This window comes from Phragmites australis, chromosome 6, assembly GCF_958298935.1.
Source record: "Phragmites australis chromosome 6, lpPhrAust1.1, whole genome shotgun sequence".
Taxonomy (NCBI): domain Eukaryota; kingdom Viridiplantae; phylum Streptophyta; class Magnoliopsida; order Poales; family Poaceae; genus Phragmites; species Phragmites australis.
Window position 1 is genome coordinate 23,385,952 of NC_084926.1, and position 25,176 is coordinate 23,411,127.

Genomic DNA, 25,176 nt, shown 5'->3' on the forward strand with positions numbered 1-25,176 from the left:
TTTTTGGTTTTTAGCTGAAAAGTTACTTTTCTGGTTTCTTGTTGTTAGCTTTTTGCTATTAATTTTTACAACAAATATTTAGTTTCTTAATACACTAAAAGATAAAAAGTTTCTCTCAAACAGTTCCTCAGCTTTTAATTTATTTTCTCGTAAACCAACTTTTCAAAACCATATAACAGTTTATTTAACTAGATTTAAAAAAAACTGAGCTAAACACAGCCTAAACAAGCTGAGCGCAGCAATATCCACCCATCCATGCATGCATGTGACACCGTAGCCGGACCGGGCGGCAGGCACATGTCGACCTCCCCTCCCACGTAGTACAACACTGCGTTGGACTTGCCGATTCTCAAGTCGCAACGCCATGTGGTGTACGCAGCTATCTGCGGCCTGTGGAGCTGCGTCACCTCGACCGGTCACGTCCCCGGCCCATCGTCAGGTCTGGCTGGCTCTCGATCGCCCCACAAGCAGGCACCACATGGAGCGGTCTGGGGTCTGGCCTGGCCTCAGATCGGAAAGAGCGGAGAATAGACTCTGCGCTGCGCTGCGCTACGCCGACGTATGCCGAGGCGACACGCAGGTCGCATGCAGCTGCGTGTGATCATCGCCAGTTCATCACGTACGGTGCTGGTACACGCCGACGGCGACCGGGGCCGATCTATGTATTGGCAACTTCTACTTTTCCTTTATAGGCCCCTGCACCGGTCAGGTGCGGTGCAGGCCAGGTTGGGATCGAATAATTGAGGCGGGGGCTGACGCGACGTACGTTGACGTCCTGTGTGTATATAAAGCTGTGACTGTACCCTGCCCTTTTTTGTTCACGCTTCCTTACGTTTCGTGGCAGTGTGTTCCAAAGAAAGCTGTTAAAAGGCGTACAGTGACAGCGAGGAAGAGCTGCAAGTGATACAGTAGCATGCAAACCAAGTTCCTTTCCGCACCAATAAAGCTTTCTAGTACTCACTAGAGTAGGAGCCATGTGTATAAGCTCCAGTAAACCCCAGTTTGACGGAACGGCAACCTCTACCTCTATTCTTGTGTGTTAGTTAAGGCAGCGCATCTGCAGCCGTCCGATTGGGATTCGACATTACAGATCAGTTACAGAGTCTGGATTTGGGAATCACACAAGAAATCCTAAGCATCTTACGCAACTCGACCCAAACCGTATGTAACTCAAATCGTACGGCTCCGAATTGCTGAATGGCAAGCTATTTTGCTCCCCATACCAGGCTATTCTTCCATTCTTACAAGAATACTGTGCACCGGACAAAAATTTCTCCAGATGCAAACATTTATTTCTCCATTCAGATCTGGTTCATGCGCGCGGAAACAAGCCGGGCATGCCAACACGTATATATATTCCAACAATTTCTAAGCCTAAAGAATCACAACACTTAACAAGGTAACTCTGCAGCATAACACTAACCATTTTTTTGCCCTTTTAAATAAATGAACAAAAACAAACATAAGTCACAGCTTGCAAAAACAATAAAAGAAAACATATATCACAGCCCCGCCATGGAACCGCAGAGTATTGCCTAGGCAACTGAAATATACAATCTACACCGAACAGTTCTAAAACTTGACCTGGAGAATGCACCCCACCACCAGAGGGGGTGTTCTCCAACAAATGCTCTAGTAAGCCCCGCAAAAATCAGTGGCCCGAACAGCATGGCAAACAACTGTCCCCAAGAGAAGAAGCTTTTTGGTGTCACGCTTGCACAACCAAGACCGCAACAATGGGCCACTAGGAACATGACTGCCGTTGACAGATTATCCAAGATGGCTCTATCATCGGCTTCTCTCGCTAGAATTTTGCGAACCTAAAATTGCCCTACCTCAAAAGGTTGGATAAGGCTGAAAAAAAAATCATTACCTGCGATTGGCAAACCATAGGAAATTGACCAACACTAATGCTATACCCGCACAATGGAAATAAAATCAAAGGCAACCACCTATAACTTATGAATTGTCATTGAGCATTTGCCTTCTCCAATTTCTCTTTCTCAATTTCAACTTTTCTTTCCTCAGCATGTAGAGCTATGCCACTAGCAAGCGCTTGATAGCGGAAATCCAAAGTCTGCATAAGGTTCTGGAACCTGAGAGGATCAGATGCTTGCAAACCTGTGACAAAGTGGGCAACTTATGAGGAACTAGAACAAATGTTTTCAAGTGAGAACAAACATTTGATGACAAAACCTATGGTTTACCTTGGACGGTTTCAACAAAGAAAACAAATGGATCCACCTCATCTATAGGCAATTGTAGCTCATCATCATCACTGAAATCATCATCTGAGTCATCATCGTCATCGGCTGGCTGGAAACCTCTAGCCTGCATCATCAAAAACATCAAAGAGTCGAGTACCAGGATTAGAAAATACATCCTCAACTACATCTATCATTTCAGAACAGTCTGGAGTCTGGACATGCACAAAGAAAATGACTATTACTATTACAGGATAGGTACAGATTGCAAAACAGACCTCTGCAGCTAATTTCTGGAGATGAAGACTGCTTACTTCATCCCCATCTTCTTCATCATCAAGACCCATCTCCTTATCGGAGTCAACTTCCTCATCATCTTCTTCATCAGCATCAAAGCCATCCATATCATCAGCATCAGCCTCATTTTGCTTCTTAGATTCTGTGTATTGCCAAGAAAAAAAGAGCACCGACACAATCCACAACTTAGATAGTGAAGTTAAAGATGACAGAAAATCCATATTATGCAGACAACACGCTCAGTGAAATACCAAAACGGACGGCATAATCTAACAGAATTCAAACCAACATAAAATATGCAAGCTCACCACATGAAGTGCAAGGGATCGGAACAATATTTTTCTTTTCTTTTTTTTGTGTATGTGTGGGTAGGTTGGGGTGGGTGGGGGCAAATGAATGTTGCTCAACAGCAGTATTTCCGAAGGATAAAAAAAACACCACCAAAACAAACAAAATGCAGTATAAGCACTCAAACTCCACCTGCAACTTGGTCTTTGTAAGCAACAAGCAACTCAAGTGTTGCTTTAAAAATCTGATATAAATCTTCGGCTGGAATCTTATCTGCTGGAAGCCCAATAAGTGAGGTCAGTCCCAAGCAGCAAACTTTCTTATCATGATCTCTGCAAATAAAGCAATGCAACAATTTTGGCTCATCATAGGTTAAAAATAAAACCTTACAAAACAAACAAAGAAACAAACATACATACCTCTTGAAATTGGCCCGAGAACCATTCTTTTTGACTTCTTGTATCATAGCAAACCAATGCCTAAAAATGTCTGCTGCAACCCCAAGCTTTTGTAAAATTTCAAGAGTGAACGAAGGATTGTAGTAGAGCGCATTAGCAATCTGCAAGTACCATATGAGAGTTCTTACATACAAGCATAGAACAGAGAGAACACATGGTCAGTCCATGGTGAATAATAACCCTCTCGAGGCATGTGATCCCTACTAATGTTAACATATAGGATTTTCTTTACTTTTTGCCGCTGGTTTTGCACCTTAATTTCTTTTGTTCCTTATTTCCAGGGAACAAATGGTTTACACTATTGTAACCCCTTGAAGCATGTGAAGTTTTGTCCACAAAAAGTCTGCACTTCACTATTTCCAGGGCATGTTTCCCTGAAATGCCCCTCTTTAACTCTAGCCACCCCCACACATTCTTGAACTTGTTAGTTGTGCTTGTTATAATATTGAGCATGTTGGTCATATTTTCTTTAAAATTTTATTGCCTAATATTTTCATAGTGACAAAAGGTGTCAATTATTTGGAATGGAGTGAGTATACGACATTTTACGTAAGAAACAACCTTTTGAGTGTTATTATTCAGCACCAAATCTTCTAGAGTAGCATTAACTAAATGTTACTGTTTGTGCTTGCACTGAGGTAAAAAAACCCCAAAGGAAACATGAAGAATATCAAGTCCCTGACTAAATGAATGTATGCATCAATTTGTCCATACAGTAAAAGAACATGATTCATTGACAACATTAAGCAGCTGACTTATCAAATATCAATTGGACTCTCATCAGTTCACAATCTACAAAAGTTGTATTGTATTGCATGCTGCAGCCCATTAACTACACTCAAGGTCATCAAAACCCATTTTAGATATGACACGGACACATGGGAAAAAAATTCAATGAAATTTGAAATCGGATAAATATCGTATAAATTTGAATTTAAAAAGCTTATATTACTGCTTGAAACTACCCAGAGACTGGTACCAATTGCATATGAGCATCCCACAACAGCTTCGGTTTTTTTCCTTTTCGTTCTTTTCAGGTAAAAGTAGAATGGCAAAACTGTGAAATTGAAAAGAACAAGCTCAAGTGTGGGAATAGAACCCAAGAACACCATCTTCATATGTCCAGGATCCTACCTCGTTGACAAACCAAGTTATCTGTGCAACATATGGTTGCGCACACCTTTTATCTAAACTTAAAATTTGGTAATTCAAATTTAGGTAAAAAATCAAGGATGTTAATCGAGTATCTCGGTACACCCCTAGACCTTTTCTGTACCAAAATTTGAACCACTGGGTATAAGTACTGAAAACAACCAACACCAGCTACATCAGAGTAGCTTAAAGTATTCAATAAACCCAATTGTGTCAATGAACCACACGTGTCAACATCAGGGTATAGAAAAATAATACTGGACCAGTTTCCACCAGTTCAATCCAACAACAGATGAATGCAACAATAGTTATACTTGATCAGGAAATATTTGAAACCATGAGGACGAAACAGCCAGTTACACGACAGCCAGTTACATTATTTCCCGTCTTTCTAAGATGATATTGTTAGATAATGTATTTAAGTACTACAATTCCTAGCTTGGTTAAGATAATCCAAAACTAAGGACCTGCTTGGCAGAGCTTCAGCTCTAAGAATTATTGGAGCTGGTCATCTCTAGCTCCAGAAATTCTCCAGTGGCAAATTGATGGCACAGCTTTTGCTTGTGGATTCTGGAGGATTCCGCAGAAGTTGTGCCAAACGGTAAGATTCTGCAGCAGATTATCAATAAGCAGATTCTGAGAATGAATTGCACAATCCGGGGAAGCAGAATCTGCTTTTCACAGGATTCTCCACGAAACATAGGTGCAGAAGCACAATCTGTGCCAAACAGGGCCTTGGTTTAGCCATATCCTGCATGAATCTCGAAGCTCCAGTTCTTATTTTGGACTAAAAATATATGTTTAAACCACATTATTTTATCCTACAAACTCCAAATCCTGCATGAATCTCGAAGCTGGAGCTCTCAGCTCTACCAAACAACCCCTAATTGTGATTCGGAGTATGTCAACTAGTAAACCTATAAATACAGGGTCTACATTTTTGCAGAAACTGAATGATGACGTCAGTTCCTAATGACAGCCAGCTACCAGGTTATTTGCGAATATCCTTCAGTGTTGAGTTCTAAACTGAGGTATTTCAAAGCATCACGATACTTGCCCTTACTTGCCCCAAACAAACATAGAAATATTCACTAGATACATCCCATTTAGGGTTGAAAACGGGCGGGAAAAATCCCGTCCCGTCCCGTCCCGTTTTCTACTTTTAACCCGACCGATTTCGTATTTTCGGAATTATGCGAAAACGGTTCGAAAACGGGAAAGTGCATGCGAAAACGGGATCGAAAACGGTATCTCTGTTATCCCGACCGTATTTTCGAAATTCCGTATTTATTTGGGATTTTTCCGCCGAAATCCCGTTTTTAATTTTAGCCCAGCCCAGCCCACATCCCACAGTCCCACACGGCCACACCATGTCCACAGACCACAGGCCGCACTCCGGCTGGCGGCTGGACCGGCTCTGCAGTTCCGGCCAGGGCCAGATCTACCGATCCGGCGATCCCCACTCCCCAGCCGACGTCGTACGCCGGAACGCCGCCCGTCTCCCGCCCCCAGGCTGCACCGCCCGTCGCCCCGTCCCCAGGCAGCGTCGCCCGTCGCCCCGTCCCCAGGCAGCGTCGCCCGTCGCCCCATCCCCAGGCAGCGCTGCCCGTTGGCCGTCGCCCGTCCCCAGCCTGCGTCGCCTGTCTCCCGTCCCCAGGCTGCGCCACGGCGCCGCCCGTCGGCCGTCGCCCCGTCTCCAGGCTGCGCCAGCGGTCGCCCCGTCTCCAGGTTGCGTCGGCCGTCGCCCCGTCTCCAGGCTGCACCGGCCGTCGCCCGTGCCCAGCCTGCGTCGCCCGTCGCCCGTCGCCCCGTCCCCAGCCTGCGCCGGCCGCCGTCCACAGCCTGCGTCGCCTGTCTCCCGTCCCCAGGCTACGCCGCGCCGCCGCCCGTCTCCTGTCTCCAAGCTACACCGCTCGTCAGTCGTCCCAAGCGGCAGCGCCATCCCCAGCCAGGCGGCCAACGCGCGGAGCAGTGGTTCGGCCGGGCCTCCGACAGTCCCGACACTCAGCAGTCAGCACGCCGTCTTCCTTCAGAATGGACCTTTCAGAAGGTATCTATAGTGTATATTTAACTTTGAATTTTCATTGAAAAATACTATATCAGAATGCACAAGGGAATTATCACAACTGTTATAGAGGTTTTTGAAGAAATCCATAGTCCATTTCTAAATGTGATCCTTCGTTCTGAAACTAAGTATTGGAAGATGACTCATGTTGAACAATAGCAGGTAAAGTAATAAGTGTACTACCAAATTCAAATGTTTTAAACATAACAGAGGTTTTGAAAATTACAGATATGACAATACTTTAAATCCATTCATCACTTGGCAAAGTATAACTCATGGATATTTGCCTTTGTTTTATCTATAATATATTGCAGGATGTAAGAGGCCTGCAAATGTGAGTGTTACAGCTAGCTCAACTCCTGCAGCATCTGAAAGTGAGAGAGGTTCTGTGCCAAGTGAAGATGCACATAGAACTATTGGCAGTGGCACTGGTGATGTAGTTGCAACTCCAGATGTTGTTTGTATTGATGAGCAAGAGGAAGAGCAACCTCAGCTTACTGTAAAGAGGAAACAGAAAGTGATCCAGATATGATGAATGATGCTGATGAGTGATGAGCTGTCGGCTACATGGAAGAATATTTGTCTATGTATTTTGCACTTTCGCTATCCTATATTCCTATTAGGCTATTATTGTGACTATATTGTGTTGGTGTGTGAATTTTCTATTTGTGACTCATATGTCATTATGTGAACGAATATGGTTGAATGTGGTGTACTAGTGTGAAAGTATTCAAACATTTAGTGTATGAAAATTGATCGGTTATGTCCGGTTTGAATTACCGGTTCCCGACCGATACCGACGTGTTTCCGTTCGGTTTAATTCGTTTCCGATATCCCGACATTTCCGAGTTCGTTCCCGTTTCCGACTTTCCCGTTTTCGATTCCGTTTTCGAGATAAAATGTGAAAGTGAAAACAGTTAGAGGGTTTTCCCGACCATTCCCGTCCGTTTTTAACCCTAATCCCATTACTTGCCAGTACTAGAACAAAGAGAACTAATAGTGGATAACACTTGTAAGAACTTTAGAGAGATTTTGAAAACAATACGTTAACTGGGGCTCTTAGCTGATTAGTGTGTTAGGAAAAGACATGACATGTTCATGTTGCATCTTACAACCTGTACAGGAAGGCATTTCAAATATGGATTTCAGCTCAACGCAACCAATCAGCAGATTAGTAAGATAGGAAATGAAATAGGGTGTGTTCATCTTACCACTTGTACAAGGAGGCATTTCAAATATGGCTTATGTGCTCGACGCAACCGCTCAATTGTAATCATGAGGTAACGCCCAACCCACCGATCCACATTGCCTTTGCAATTCTGAAAAAACACTTCAATAAGCTTGGGAGCTGGCTCAATATCCGAATCTTCCATGTTTTCGTCCCCCATAATCTACAAGTATTGGCATTTATCAGTAAAAATTAGTACCACTTGAATCACAAAAAGCATCACAAGAAAGTTAATGAAAAAATCAATCTAAGCCACACTCACAGATGATAGTGCATTCCACAGGCTTTCCTGATAATCAGGATCTTTGCACGCAAGAAAATGATCAGTTCCACGGGAAATGTAGTTGTCCAATGGAACAAGAATATCTGTGGAAAAGGAAAAAAACTAAGGCCAGATTGCAAACAATTAACTAAATGTAAAAGGCACTTATATTTTAAGGTGTATTTACGGACAATAAATACGGAAAGAACTATTCATACATGGCATGTATCTTTTGTGGATCAATACCAGGGACAACTTTGATATCAGAAGCTTCCAGGTCCACATAACATTCTAAGAAAAGTTTAGACATTTTTTATATAGTGTATCATGCACTCATCACAAATGGGGACATACGTTCACATGGAATTAGTCATTTTATTCATCAGACCATCAGACCTCATGTCTTATAGAAAATTTGCAGGTCCTTTCCCAGAAATCATTTATAAAAACAGACCAACATACATTACAACACAGCATACTAAAATTAAAACGTAAAGTGGATATAGAACCAACAAACTAAACATAAAGGTGTAAAATGATCACAACAACAGCTTTAAGCTGCAGTGGACTTTAGCTTAGCTACACTTAGAGAACCTATGTTCAGTGCACATCATAACAGGATAGACCTACTGGTTTCCATTTCGTAGCAGCAGCAAATCATGAATGAGCCATATGCAAGATATATTCTATGTAACCCTAAATTATTTCACATGAAGTTTATATAACATTACAGAATGCCCAAAGGACAAACCGTCTAGTTTACAGAGGGGAACACTATAGTCTATTTCAGTCCTACATTAACAGAATAATAGTCCATTTGATCAAGTAAAGATTAACCAATGCATGTATCCTGATGCGCTAAGCATATGGAAACGCTAGAATATTTCTCAAACTATGAGCAGTATAAGAAGAAATGGCACACAACTATAATTGACATAACAATGATGCTTATGTAAATTGTGACAAAATATAACACTTTTCTGAGAGGATAAAACAAAATTAATAGTGACATTCATCAAGTTACAGGCATACTCTCAAAGAAATCTATAGCCCAATCATTAAGAGCCTCCATCATCAATGGCCACAAGCTCCACATGTCCAATGAAATTGTTGGTGAAAAAAATGACATATAGGAGACAATTTCAAGAACTTCTTCATAAACATCTGCCAAGGAATTGGGAAGATTAAGTGCATGGGCAAAAAGGGACAAAATAAATCATAATATGCAATGAGTAGTAACGCAATGTCGGTAATAAAACCCATAACTTTATACCTCTGGTGTTTGGGCTGCCTAGCTCCAAAAAAATTGGTGTAGCTCTACTTACGTGTAGTAGCAACTTGTAACTTTGGGTAGTCTCTAAAAGTTCAAAGGGTACATTTGGAAACATCTATATAATAGGTTGCTTCTGCTGTGTATCCTAAATCACAACTACTTGCCCAAAATAAATGCAGTATAGTGGATACATCTAATACAGTTTGAAACACATATAATATAGTTTTGCTGATATACTTAATGAACTTTAAAAATATTTTTGTCACCCTCCAACACAACAACATATTAGACATCTCCTATGAGCCTATCGAATTCTTGAGAGGAATTCTGCAACGCTGATCTATCATTTTCTTGCAAGTAGTGATTGAATAGGTGCTTTAACAGCAAAAACTCTACAATGGCATGAATGCAACAGGTAGGGTATGCATGGTTGCGTAGCAAATATGTAATTATCTGTATTGATCAGCAGAACTAATTATGTGGATCAATTACACCAACACTAGTGGTAGTGAATCCATAAGAAATATGACGCAGCACAATTTCACAATGGAATCAACATTGTTTGCAACATCCCAAAAGATAATTCTATTTGTACCAGAAACTGTGGCCTGCAAACATTTTACGTGCATTTTTGGTATCTGCTAGGTTAAGGATGGTCCAAAAGTAGCATTTAAAATATACAATCCAAAGTAGAGAAGTATCTGCCAACTATCCTTGAACAGTATAATACCTTGACCATCAGACGTCAGCATCCTGCGCATTATAGGCAGCAACGTAGGTTCCATTTGAATAAAAAGATGTGGGAGGCTGCTAATGGACTCAAGGATTGTGCTGATCCCTCGTAAGCAACCAACAGCTGCCAAAGCACCTGAATCATCAGCTTCAGTGTCTGCTTCTGAACTAGCCATACATCTCCAGAAGGCAGCAGCCTATCAGATAAGCAACATGTTTTATAAGGTAAAAACATTTATAAAAGAACGTAAAAGTATAATATGCATAAAAAGGCCTCAGAAAGCTTTAAGTCATAGAAAGAACATACCAAATTCTGGCACAATCCTAGTGCATAAGGTGCCATCTCTTCACCAAATTTGTCAACAATAGTTTCAAGGGTGAACACAAGATCCTCGTTCTCAATTTCATTCATCAGTTTAAAAAAATCTGCAGAATACATGATATGCCAGAAAATTAATTTATCATCAATTTACTAGACCAAGGTAACTATTTTCATACCATCAAGGAGTTGCGGAAGTATAGGTCGAATCTCATTTAGATCTGCAGAGACAAATTATAGTCAATAATTTGCACTAATGTCCACAATTTAGTAAGGATTAAAAATACCGGATAAATAAAGCATACCTTTGCATGCTTCAACAAAAGAACGAAGTGCAAAGACTGAATCGACCCGCACAGGAAGATCTGGATCACGCATTCCAGAGACTATACAGTGCATAGCCCTACGAAAATTGTCCGGGTCTGAGAAGTTGATATGGGCATACTGCCCAGCAACCCATGCTGCCTGTAAGATTGAATAGATCAAATCAATACCACAGATAGCAGAATTAATATGAGTGAGAACTCAAATAGCATAAAAAGAAAGCCTCGATCATATTTGATGGTCCCATGAAGGGAACACCAACCAAGCACCTATACCGATATTTCTTTACCTTAACGTACAGATATCAATTATAGCATACAATCAATTGTATCCAATGGCTCCTATTGATTGATAACACTGATACCACTAGTGTGGCCACCTGATCATAATCACTACACCTAATTGATAGCACTAACTAATACTACTAAAGTGACCTTGAATCATTATGACTTCATCTAATTAAAAATGTGCATTGCACGTGCACAGTTACAAGTTCTGTTGGGTACCATTGAAAAGTATGTTTAATATTTGGTACCTAATATGGAAAAATTGGAGATTTGGTATTATAAACTACATTTAATTTTCAATATATAATTATTGACCAATGAGGGACTAATATTGTAATAAATTGATCAAAGAATAGGTGCACCAACAGCAGTAAGAAATAAGAAGGCTATAAACTTCCAGATCACTCTACCTTTGCACGCAAGTGTCCAACACGACTATTGAACTCGGGAAAAACATGTTGGACCAGCATCTGCTCCAGCTCAGATTTATATGGATCAGTTTGCTTCAGTTTATCACATAGTGTCCCAATGGCGAGAAGAGCACCATCTTTCTGGCGATATGGCTTAAGATCGGGTGATGCCTCATCATACCTGTTAAGCATGCCATCAATCAGTGATGAAAAAATCGGCCAAGTAATCGGTGATCGGTAGGGCAACAAGTAGATTATCCTGTAATCGGCTATATAATCGATTTGACAACCCGATTAATCGGGTTGACCACCGATTAATCGGGTTGACTGGCCGATTAATCCCCTCACTCAGGTTGCAAAACGACTCGCATCGCAGCTCAGCTCCAGTAGCACCCGCCCCTCATGCACCGCTGCCACTCAGAAGCTCACGCCCCTCGCTGCTAAGTGGTGCAGCGGAGTAGGGTTTGGGAGGGGTGGGGTGAGTCTAGGGTTTGGTTGGACGGGTGGTGTTCTTCTATATAGAGGAAGTGGAGCAGTATAAACTGTTGGATCTATAGGTTTGGGCATCTGACAATTGGATGTTCAAGTTGGACTATGTTGGGCTAGGCTAGGCTGGTTTGTTTCATCCCACGCAGCCCACGAGTGGAAGGCATAAGTTTATTGTGTATTGCTGCATTTTTGTATGTAAGCCCCTCAAGCACTTTATACCAACCGATTAATTCAGTTAATCCCCGATTAATCCCCGATTGACCGATTAATCTCTACTCCACGGCCGACCAAACAGCTACCGATCACCGATTTTTTGAACAATGCCATCAATTAGAAAGTCCATGTAGTTAATGAATACAAGACAAATAATTTACCTCCTGAATATGTCCACAATGAAATGGATGAACTTTTGAAGGTTGCCTTTCCCTCGCTTTCTAACCAATTCACTCACAAAGTCCATAGCAGCTGTTCGAGGACTGTACAAATCTTCAATAATATCTGTAAACATAGAAAAATAACATTATGGACATCACATTGTGATACTGAACCGAGACAAAAACAAAAGGCACATGGTTATTATGAGTAATAGCCAACTCTAATCGAGATAGATATACAGGTCATGTAAATTCACCATATCCCTTCCGAACATATTCATGAGGGTCTTCATCCCATAACTTTTGGTCGTTGTCATTGAAGCACATAAGAGGAAAATTTATCTCAAAAAGAATGATGTCAATTTGAGGCTGCATCATCTGATACATGCTGTTCTTTGTAACACTGCAAGATACAAACCATAAAATTACTGGTAAGAATTTCTATAAGGATCGATCAAGTTGGATAACTCAGGACCAGAAGCAAGATACGGAAACCATAAACTGAGTCTGGCACAAGCTTCCCAGTGGTGCTAAAAAAGTATTGGACATGACAACTGCACTAAAAGAGATGTTGGGGAGCCACTGCTCAAATAAACCTTGGAATAATTAGTTTTCCAAGACAGGCACATTTGGAACTACACATTCATTATCGCTGAGCAAACGAACAAAAGAGCTCATTAGGGCAAATCTGTACCTGGCAAGTTTAGTTGTTTGCATCCTAATAATCTTGTAAGAGCAAGTCAGTTTGCTTCTTTCATTTCCTTGTTCAAAAAGTAATTTTTTGTCAAATGCAAATAGTTTGCTCAGCAATCGTGTATGGATGTTAGGGGAGAACTCTTTGGTGATGTTTTGAGTGTGCGCCAGATTTCCTCTAAATGCCTGCCATGTTTTTTAAATGTTTTTGGACAGTATACCTCAGTAAGCAATTGAGGATACTATCAAACAGGATTAGTTGGGCAACTGCATATCAAGGCAGAGCAATCAAACAGTCTCTGGTCAAAAGTTAAATGTTATGTCCAAATTCCATCCAAGTTAATTATTACCATACAATGCCTACTACCAGCAAGGACATCAAAGTTACAAATCCAACAAAAAATACAGTAATGATAGAGCAACTGATGTGGGGATTTACTACCATAAGAGTCAAGACCAAGATGCAGCCACGCATGGCACACCAAACAGCCCAAACCTAGCCAACTTAGGGCTCCCATAGCTATAGGGCTTATTAGATCTTATCATTCTCTAGTTATTGGCACTTGCTATTCAGATAACCGATTAGACTCTAATGTTAGGCAAGCCAACCTACTAATACGGCTTGGCATCATTCTTTGAGTTCAAACAATAACATAGCAGTTCTCCCTCCCTCCTCTCTCCCTGCGCACTGGGGCATCTTGTCCTTTGCCACAAGGTGGGGCCGATGGACGTCGAGGTCCAGAAGCCACCCAGATCTCTCCCATAACAGCAACAATGCCCCACAATATTTGAGAATGGCTAAACTAATTAGTTAAATTACAGGCAACTTCGTGCACATACAGACAATAAATAAAGGATAGTGCAGATGATGTGAGGTGCTAGTACCACAGAAGACCGCTTTACAAGGACAAAATGCCTTATCTTTTTCTTCCAGACACAAACCTGTTAGTCAGATACTGAAGAACAAGATTGATAACCCTATCTGGCAAGTAGTCGCCAGTTCGAATTGCATTCAGCAGATGCATGTGACAAGCCAATATTTTTCCAGCATAGTTCTTTTGAAACATTTGAGCAAAAGCTTTACTATCTGGTTTCTGAAGCTTCAGATCACCAAATCTGTGTACATTGAATCAATATGTCAATATACATAGTGATTGCCAAAGATACAATTTAGCTGCACACGTATTCAAGACTGACCTGGTGTACAGACGGTTCAAGATATGGATAGTCCATTTCTTAACTTTCCACCAGCCCCAAGATTTCCTGATCTCAGGATCTATTGGTTGACCTTCCAACGGAACTGGCCTTTCCAACAAGTTTATAAACAGAACCATCCATGCATTGAAGACATTTGGATCAAATAGTTGCTTTGGAATCTCCAGCTGCACAAACGAAGAGCAAGAGAGCAAAACAATTAGAGATGTGGTAAAAAATAATACAAAACAATAAGCCAAAAGAAATGTTAGATTATAGTAAGCACAGAACATACATAAATTGAAGACCAAAATATTTTACATATCAGCTTGATTAAATCAGCTACTTCAATTGGCGGATTGACAATCTGAACAAGTTTACTAAAAATGCTTAGCAGGCGAGGAAAAGTCTCCCCGACAATGTGATACAAAGGTATTCTCTCATCCTCGGACTTGAACCTTCAAAATAAAAATGGAGACATCAGAAAGGGTGTTTTACAATATAGTACTATAAAAACAAGATGCGATGATTTCATTCTAGGATGGCAAGAAAACATATGACACTATTCACAAGCTGCTTCTGGGTTATCTCTTGCTTGATGACACAGGAAGCACACATCCCGAGATCTGAACCTGGAACCTATAGACTCAAAAGTCAACATTGAGTATGCGCACTGCTCATCAAGTGCAACTTATGGCTATTTGTGGGTTTATGTGGGAAGATATACATAGGTAAAAATAACCTGCTAATCTATAAATAGCATAGTACTGTAATAAAACTAGACTACTAGAGCTTATTGCTACTCTTGATCTATCTTGAACATGATTACAACTATATCTTGCACAGACACTTAAATTTGTATGCCCATATATACAACTCTATCATGTTATACTAAAAATATTATAGTAAAAACATGTCGTCCAACCTATGACCCCCAAGCTCAAGGGTGAACAGCTAGGTCTGGTCAAATAACACTTGTTATACCAAAATCCATTTGGGTCTTGGCCTCTTGGAAATTGGGATGTTTGTGCTATATGTACAAGTATAAATAGAATAAGAAAACAAGAACAAAGCAGATAATGCAATACAATCAAATTGATGACAAAGGTAAACACTAAGATGAGAAGAATACGTACACAATGAGAGACAAGAAGCAAAATATAACAATGAGTCCATAACAATGGACAAAATAAGAATTGAATCTAGCAAATAAACAAAAAAAGGAAACAGAATAACAAGGCGATGTGCATACTTACTCATATTTCCTGGCAAGAACCCTTAGCACATATAAAGCTCCAAAAATTTGATTTTGTAATTCTAGGTTGTGTGTAACCCAATGAAGGAGACTTGGCCACTGCTCGGGATAATCAGAATGTATTATTGTTTTGATACTTTCTCCAAGCTGAGCTCTGCAAATAACCAATAAATGTTAACGAAATGCTTTCATAAATCAGAAAAAACAGGATTAGGGCACTTTCACCATGAGATCGTGCAGAGTTTCAACTTCATCAAGAGAGATGTTGAGGCAGGTATAGCATCAGAACACTTGAAATGATATTTCTACTACATAACTAACCCATAATACCTAAAGCGACTGGACCAGACAGGCGTAAACCTGGGTTTAGTGAAATGGGATAGATGGGATCAAATGATATGTCAAGATTGTTCGCATGTAGTGCTTTATTGAAGATTGCAATTAAATAATACTCGTGAAAGCAATTTTCCAGATCTCGCTCAGCACAATTCATTGTTATACTAAGGGGGAATAGATATCAACGGTTGATATGATAACTATCAAAACCAACTTCAAAACAGGAAAATCAAAATCCGCCTAAAAACCATCTGGTTGCTAACAAGCATTGATAATATGCCAAAAGAGATAGCATTAAAAAATGTCAAAGCCATGTCAGTAAAACAGTGTAGCCTTTTCCGACTAGGGAGGAAAGAAATGTAGGCTGCTACGGAGCATTTACCTTAACAAAGGGGGCACTTGAACAATAAAACCTAGTATATTCTCACGGGCCAGGGACTTGTCGCTTTCTAAAACTTTCTGGGACTCATCTACAAAAGCAAAAATAAATATACAGACTTAAGATATCAGAAAGGATAAGCAAATCAATGGTCCACTAACAACCTCCGTATACCTGGATCATTAGGAGACCAGTTCTTCGCAATAAAATTCTTGAAATGAATGCTTGCGACCTGCCGTACAGCCATATCGCAACTTCCATCCACAATGATCTGTAATAATCTCACCAAATGCTGTGGCGTGTACTGGAACTGCAGAAATTGCAGAGGTGTCAACTTAAGTGCTCAAAAGACAAAACAAAACGAGAAACAGTGCAATCAAGGAATGGAAATTGCAGCATTCTATCTAACTGCAACATACTAACCACAGCATACAAGGTACTCATAGTCCTGTTTCTAACAAATGTTTCCCCGTATTAATTTGATGCCCATCTCTTGCTAAAATGACACCTATTTTGGACTTAATTTGAACTCAATGCAGTAAAAAAAATGGCAATAGAAAGGAAAACTCTCTGAGATGATCCTTTCGTCATTGCTATCCTAGTGCATTAGTCGGTGGTGAAGCATAGTACATCCCATTTCAGTCAAATGAACTCACAGATAAGAAAAGGCATTTGGATCTTATTTGGTTATACTCTGGTTCTTTAGTACCACTGGCTGTTGAATTGATTAATTGACACCGACGAATTTTAACACATTAGTGTTGTGCCTTACCACTTTAAACACAACTAATGCCTCCAGCATCCATATTAGCTTTGAAACAAAGAGAGAGGCAATGACAACATAAAGGACAATGAAATGGAGATATGTATCATGATAAAAATGGGAAGTTCTGCACTAACCCCAACCAGGCACTGCAGCAAATTAGTTGATAGGTAGCAGCTTCAATTTAGGGATTGCAACAGTTAGCTTCTATAGTAGTTATTTCCTTTGTTTTAGATTTCCTTTTAGATAGTTTCTATCTATTCGGCTCTGGTGCATCTATAAGGAAACTGTTGCTATCATTCTCCATCAAGCAAAATAAATGAATCTCTCCCAGGAGTTCTATCAATCAATTATGTAGCCTCATCTTCTCTTAAAGTGCCACCTTGTGCATTCAGCCCTCCTCAGAGAAACATTTACCCTGTAATGGTCTTGGTATCATGATATTTTGTATCAGAGCAGACACCGTGGCTTCTGCCAACGAGTTAAAAAAAAAAAGCGGACACCATCACAGGACATGGTGATACCATGAAGCGGACCGATTTATCATATTGGGATATTCTTGATCACTTTGGTCGGATATGTAGAAATCCTTTTCATTATCATACCAAGTGATGTTGCAACAGCCAAACTGACATTTGGTTGTGCAGTCAGTGAATCTATATCCTCCATATTGTTGAATACTTGAATGAGGCCATGCCATTTGCAGAGAGTACCACTGGATTGGTTGACACCATTATGCTCGTATCAACATGCAGTAGACCAAGGAGGAATAATGTCCCTGCTCCCTAGATACCTCTCTTTGGTTCCCAACATTGCCAGAATCTTCCTCGATGTCAGCTCACGCCACAACCTCGGAACCTCCCCACTGTCATTGCCCATCCACTATGAGTTCCGCCAATTTTACAAACAACGCCATGTCAACATCATGACCTCTCATCGTCGTAGGGTTACAAAGTGCTTCAACCATGGCCACAAGGGTGTCAGAAGTTGCCATGTGCAGGCCCAAACAAGCTCAACATCATTAATTCAGCCAATATGGTAGCAACGCTAATTTAAGATTAGGATTATAGGTCCCCATATAAGTAACTTCCCATTTTTATCTTTCTAAATCAAGCAGGATGAATGAATTAGTTTTTCTCTTCCAAAAATTCAATCATCTCAGTCGATAGCCTAGTATAGTATTTACAGCGTATTGATCATGGCAGTCTCTAAAAGGCATTGAGTTCACTTAACTAGCTCAGCAAATAACCTAGGACAAAATAAAGCAATGTGCGGCATAACACTCGGTAGCCATTTTGACCAACATATGCAAGGCAAGTACAGTTCATTCAATGTGTATTGCCAATAGGAAATTTTCAAGCCAATCCATTCAGCTGCCACGAAAAGAAAATGACTGATATTAAATGTACAATTAAATTATAAACTTTGGACCTGCCGCCAAAATATAGCACCCTAATCTCACTAATGAGGATCCGGATACCCTGACTTCAGGGGCACGAAGTCATGAGGGAACAGTAAATTGTGAGTAGATGAACATCTCCCTCACGTTATTACTGTAGCAAAAGTACTGTGGTAACAGTTCCATTAATTTACTGTACGATTTTAATGTTCCCGTTGCTCTGTAGCAGTGCATTTGGTCCATCCATCCACGATCCAACGGTTCACGGAGGTTTGAAGTCACCAGACTTCACCACTAATGACCCCCAGCAACTGCCACCACTCAATTAACGTGTTCCAATGTAGCATAGAAAAAATTGCACATTTACATATTTTCATCTGAGTAGCACACATAACTTTGTTGAGCAGCTATAGTCTACTTAATTGAATAGTAAATTGTGGAAGCAAAACTTTTGGTGTCACACAATAACCCTACTCTGCATCGTAGCACCTCTGACATAGCAATTGAATGAGGAAGCCAACTTAGAGGGACTAAAGTTTGTTGAAGCCCTATTTGGAACAGGGAAATTTTGCAGGAGCAACTAGCAAGTACAATGTCACCGAAATTCCTACTGAAGTCATCGATTCCAAACAGAGACGGTAATTTATGAAAATACTAAAAGAATAACAGGAATACTTTGAGGCACTAGCATGGACTTGCAAAAATAGAATCTTCACACGATTGCGGTCGACTATGTAGCCCTTTTGAATATGTTGAGCCGCTACCTTGTCTGGTCGAACAGTTAAATGAGCCACCAACCCGTTTTGGCGCCGAGCAAGGCAAGGAGTAAGTAAAATTACTGTTGGCAACCCAGAAACTTAATGAACCTAACAACTCAACCCGCTGCAACAGTACTCGACGGTAGTAGTAACAAATTACCATCGCAGCAGTTACTGAAGTAAACCTGCACGAGTACCGAGCACGACACCTCAAACGCCAATCAGAATAATCAGAGCCCTGTACCAATCAGAATAATCAGAGCCCCTACGCGGACTCCCAAAACCCCCTGGAAAATTATAGAACACGCCAAGCTCATCTCGAGCTCTCAGATTCGCGCGCGGATCACCGGTCTCCGGAAACCAGCCCCGAGTTCACGCGCAACGGACTGCAGCTCGCGATCAAACAGTACCGCGGCGCCGTGAATTCTGAGGGGATTGGATTCTAAGGAGGAGTGGCGGTTCTATTGGGAAGGAGGCGGAGGGGAGGTGCTCACCTGGTTGAGGCTCTTCTCGGCGGCTTTGCGTTCCTCGGGGAGGTGGCTGAGCGCGGCGCGCAGCACCACCGCGAGGCTCGGCAGATCCATGTCCACTCGCGGCGGCGCGGCGAAGGGTGGAGCCGCGGTGGAAAGAGACAGGAGGCGGGGGCGGAGACCAGGAGTCCAAAACCCTAGCTCGGGGTGCAGGGCTCAGGCTCGGGCCCGCCGCCGCCGCCGCCGCGAGAGCACGGGGGTGGAGAGAGCAGGAGTGGGTGCGCGGGTGGGCGTGGGGGTGGCAGACTCCTTTTTGGCGTCGCGAGGTGGGCGGGCGCGTGCGGGCGGGTGGGCGGGCGCGTGCGGGAGAGAGACAGCAGAGGCGGATCAAACGTGGGTGCGGTATTTAACCCTAGGGTTTGGTCGAGGGTGACCGTGGTCTGTTACGCTGGTCTCTGGGGCCCACCGGTCAGGGCGTGCCTGGATGGCGGCCTGGCGGGTGGCTGTGGCTGACAGTGTGCCCCACTAGACAGCTGGTTACAGCGTCGTGCGTGTCTGCCGTCCGTCCGTCCCGCGCCCTCGCATCTCCCACGTGAGACTCCCGTGCCTCGTGTCCCGCCGCGTTCATAGCACGGACAAAAAAACTAGTGATATCTCATGGCTGATTCTGTATTTAATGTTTATAATCTGAATTAAATTTTATGTATCTTCATTTTTGAACTAATAATAATGAATCCTGTTGTTGCAATAGTCCTACTTCACATCAACTTTATTTAAAATAACTATACGGTTTTACACTATAGGTACGAGTTTTTATCAGCAGCAAGTGCTAGATTACTTACAGAAGATAGAGCACGGAACAATGTCAGATAACAAGCTATAGTAAGATGACGGGAGAATTTATAAGAATGTGTGCAATATAGCGGCGGCGCATGATGGAGTACTAAGACACTAATGCAACATTATACATTGATTGTCTGGGGCAGTATTCGATATCTGGCAAGGGCACCAAAAATAATAGATCAAGAGAAGAATTCATATAATAAATGTAAAGATACAAATAGTTCAATTTTTACGATTGCTTTCGATGAACATGCCGAAAAATGGTATGAGTAAACATTAGTTATTAGCGTACATGCACAAAAATGTAGCATCTTTACTTTATAAAATTTGTAGCTTTTGAGTAGTGGCTTTGATGCACTCCCAACAGTTGGAGAATTGTTGTGGGTGCATCACATCAACATCCGTTGCGTTGATAGTTGGAGGTAAGCTGGCGTATCGAAGATAGAGCACAAAATGTTGGTTATAGCAAGGTGACACTATAGGGTATGAAGTTGTGCGACATGCATGCAGTGGCTATGCATGGTATAGTGGTTATATACCAAATGCACAATTAGTTGTCCAAAGAGAAGTATCCGATTCCCAACACAGGCACCAACACTAATAGATCAAGAGAAGAATACGCAGCAATAAACGTGAAAGATGCAAATAGTTCTAATTTTTACGATTGCCTTCAATGGATATGCAAAAAAATTGAGATGTGTTGATATACATAAAAATGTAGCTTCTTTACTTTATTTAAATTTGTTGCTTTTGAGCGGTGGTTTTGAAGCACTCCCGACAAATGGAGAATTGATGCGGGTACATGCACGGTTGTATTGATGATTAGAGGTAAGTTAGCGTACCAAAGATAGAGCACATAAATATCCGGTATATGAAAAAGCCAGAAGAATACGTAGATATACACTATTACATAACATCACATAGGTAGTGCCACTATCGATGTCGGTTCGGACGTAACCGATACTGTTGGCGTATCAGTGCCGATTCTATATACCAACCGGCATTGATAGTTGTTACAGTATAAAAGCTCACCCCCAAGCGTGATCAGAACAGCATCGATCGTCATTTTTCTATCTTTACGGTTGGAGGAGTCAAATGCTCTAAGGTTAGTAAGATAATCTATATTTCTTTTTAAGATAGATTTTCTCGGTAGATTGCTATAGGGTTGATGATTAATGTTTGTTCCTGGTTATGGATTTAGAGATGTAATTGAGATCTAATTTAGAAAAAGTTTATAACTTTCTCATTGTTAGATGTATAGAGATGATGTATATTCAATTTTTAGTTGGATTAAGTTACTATATCGCTCTAGATTTGAGTTTAGGTGATTGTTCCTTGGTGTTGAATTTTGAAATGAGCAAGAGCTCTAATATCGATATAAATTAGAGAAAGATGTAATTTTATCATTATAGATGATTTAAGGAGTAGATTAAAGCCACGTGTAAATATATGTGGGTACGTACATTAAAATCTAGGAACAATTACAAATTTACCACTACTTTAACCGTTATTACCATTAAAAAATTATAAAAATACCACTAGAATTGACATTCGAGTGACATCTTTGCAAAGAATAAAAAATCAAGTAGGTAATTACAAATGCCCCTAAAATCTAGGTCTAATTTTCTAGTATGTGGATTGCGTTTATTTTTAAAGTCTTGAATTTAGATAATAATTCCGTAGATTTCCTCTATCATTAATCAGCATAGTGAATTAAACAATTAATAGAATATTGTATTTTAGTGATGGTACATCCACCCATGGGTCAGATATGGCAGCCTTTGGAAGGCGGGTCCCCCGACTCGGCCCAAGTACCGGAAGAAGATGGACCCTCGAATTGGGATCGATCAAGATGAGAGATAATTTAATGAATTTGTTCTAGGTTTTGAAATATTTAATAATCATAAGTTGAATGTGTTTAATTATAATGATTTGTAAATTGATCGATCATAGATGTACAAGGATCGAGGGTCAAAGTTCATTGTTGGCATTGAGGCTTTTCTGAGGGTTGTCGTGGCGAAAAAGCGTGTCGATCACTATATATGATGTCTGTGTGTCAACTGCAAGAACGAGAAGTAGTTTTCAATATAGAGAAGATCCATGCATACTTAATTCATAGGGGTTTTAAGGCTGGCTATATTCATTGGACTGAGCACGTTGAACTTGAAGATGTTGGGCGTGAAGGGCAACCAACAGTCGAAAAAGACATAAGCAACGATATGACGTCTAATGAAGAGAAAGAAGAAAAGACCTCCCGTTAAGATGGTATGGTATTTCCTTATAATCTCCCTTTTGAAACATTGTTTGCTAACAGAGTGAATACCGAGCTGATGTGATGGCACGTCGAATAGCGCAAAAAAGATGGAATACTTAGGCACTGTTGATGGTATGCAATGAAGAAGGAGATTCGATTTCAAATACAAGGAATTCAGAGATGAAGTGAGGAATATAAGGTTCAGATTGAGTACGGATGTAATGAATCTTTTTGGCAACACGAGAAGTACTCATAGTATTTGGCATGTGACTCTGTATCTACAACCTTCCACCTTGAATGTGCATAAAGTGGAAGAAACTTATGATGTCTTTGCTGATTAATGGGTCGAATCAACCAGACAACGATATCGATATATACATCAAACCTTTGGTTGAAGATCTTCTTGTACTGTAGAAAGATGGTGTATATGTATGGCATGAGTATAGACGTGAGAATTTCACCCTACACGCGATGCTGTTCGTAACGATCTCAAATTAGCATGCTCTTAGCAACCTATCAGAGCAGACTGTAAAAGGGTATAACGGGGGGTGTCGGAGGATGAACTCCACAAGCGGAGATCCGGAGGGACCCCCTTTGAGATTCGGCCGGGGGGATGATTCTGAATCTACCTCGTACGTGAAATAAATGGGAGTAAATGAGATGCAGGTGGAAATGAATGCTTAGGGGATTTTAGACAGGTTCGGGCCGCACGGAGCGTAATACCCTACTCCTGTGTGTATGCTATAAATGCTAAGGGAATGTCTCTTTGAGGATCTGCTGTGTTACAAGAATGTTTGTCTAAGTCTAGAGCTTCGTGTTCCTTGTTCTTCGCCGGCTTATCTTCTGAGCTCGTTCAGTGTGTTCCGTCCGATCCCAATCCTTCTTCTCCGGGGAGCCCGCCCCTCTTTTATACCCGTCAGGGCGGGTAGCGTGCCCAGAAAGGATGGCGCAAGTTCCAAGGCACCATAAATGGAAAGCAACCATCATGGGCTGCAGCTTGAGGTGACGGGGAGGGTTGAAAATGCGACCTCATCCGGTCTTCGTCGTCATCATTCCACTTTTCAGCGGGTGTAGCGGGGAGGGTCTGCCGGGCAGCCACTGAGCAGCCCCGCGTGCCCGCCCAGTCAGAGCGAGCCAGACACATCAGGGCAGCAGGCGTTACGCCTCGAGCCCTGCGACGTTATCCCGAGGCGAGTCGGATGACGCGCGATGGGACCCGCGCAGTAAACGTCCCCACGCCTCCCTACCAGACCGTGGCAGGGACTGACAGCAGGCGTGGGGGGAGTGGTTGGAAGTGACAGGCTACACGCCCTCTTAAATGCAGCATCGGGCCTCTCACCAATTGACACCTCACCGTTGAGCCCTTGTGGGGACCACCGGCGAATGACTTCTTGGGCCCTTGGGGAACTGTGAGTGCTCGGGGACTACTGTTCACAGCACCGAGAACTCTCTCCCGGACATGCCCTTTCTCGGTCCTCGAGGAACTCGGGTGCTCGGGGACCACTGTTCATGGCCTCGAGCACCCTTTCCCGGAACTTGACTGCTCGGGTCCTCGGGGAACTTGGTTGCTCGGGGACCACTGTTCATGGACCCGAGCACCCTCTCCCGGAACTGACTTCTCTTGTCATCGGGGAATTGGGGTGCTCGGGGACCACTGTTCATGGTCCCGAGCACCCTCTCCCGGAACTTGGCCTTTTCGGGTCATTGGGGAACTCGGGTACTCGGGGACCACTGTGCATGGCCCCTAGCACCATCTCCCGGGACTTGGTCTTCTCGGACCTCGAGGAGATAACCCCCAAGGGAGGGCACCACGTGGCACTCTGCTGTCCTGGCCTCGGGACTCGGGGACCCCTGGTTCCCATGTCACCGACAGGGGGCGATGGCTGATGAACAGTCCAAAAATGATCGTCATGAGTCACCGTAGGTTTCTTCGTCCGGATCACTCATAAAAGCCACTTTCATATATTTGTTAAAATTTGTATAAATTTAGGATAAACTTTAATTTGTATTGAGGACGTGTATGGATGATGTAAGAATATATTTTAGTTTATACCGAGAGCATGTATGGAGTAATAATATGTTTTAATTTACATCAAGGGCATGCGTGGAGTAATAATATGCATTTGTACCTGATCATATACCCAGGACACACAAATGCTAAGGCTGGCTAGTGCACGATTTTAGAAAGATTTGGATGTAAAAACCTCTCAAATTGGAGCCATGATATGAAAACTATGGCTAAACGAATTTTAAACGGCTAAAAACGATGAAAACTATTTTTCTAGATTTAAATATAAATTTTAAAAGGCCTAAAACATTTATTTAAAATTGTGTAGAGTTCTTTTTCAACATAAAACTAGTTTAAATGATTTTATAGAATTTATTTGTATTTTCCTATGATTATTTTAGGTTTTCAACCAAATTTAGAAATACAAGAACACTTAGCCTTCGCTTCATTCACCTTGACACCGCATCATCCCCAACCGCCGCCTCCTCTCCGACGGGCTGTCTCCTCACCGAGCACCGCCTCCTCCCCGAGCACTGCCCCCTCCCCAACCACTGCCTCCTCTCCAGCGTCCCACTCCTCCCTGGTCGCCGCCTCCTCCCCGACCGCCAGTATGTTAGGTTTAGATCAAATTGTGTGCAAATTTGAGATATTTTAATGCACAT

At 41.9% G+C, this 25,176-nt stretch overlaps 1 protein-coding gene across 1 annotated transcript; it reads right to left on the reverse strand.

Annotated features, from left to right (window-relative positions):
* Nucleotides 1-1,270: 1,270 nt before the first annotated feature.
* LOC133922141 (importin beta-like SAD2) lies at nt 1,271-19,758 on the reverse strand. The gene is made up of 22 exons (XM_062367339.1): nt 19,434-19,758; nt 16,194-16,329; nt 16,023-16,110; nt 15,306-15,458; nt 14,345-14,507; nt 14,053-14,237; nt 13,798-13,971; nt 12,420-12,565; nt 12,163-12,286; nt 11,300-11,480; nt 10,584-10,743; nt 10,458-10,499; nt 10,267-10,385; nt 9,958-10,156; nt 8,987-9,118; nt 7,955-8,058; nt 7,676-7,855; nt 3,209-3,348; nt 2,982-3,121; nt 2,483-2,643; nt 2,208-2,331; nt 1,271-2,121 (listed from the first exon to the last, which is right to left on the reverse strand). Exons 1-22 carry the CDS (start codon nt 19,521-19,523, stop codon nt 1,970-1,972), a joined length of 3,093 nt encoding a protein of 1,030 aa, XP_062223323.1. The 5' UTR covers nt 19,524-19,758; the 3' UTR covers nt 1,271-1,969.
* Between the last annotated feature and the right edge of the window lie 5,418 nt (nt 19,759-25,176).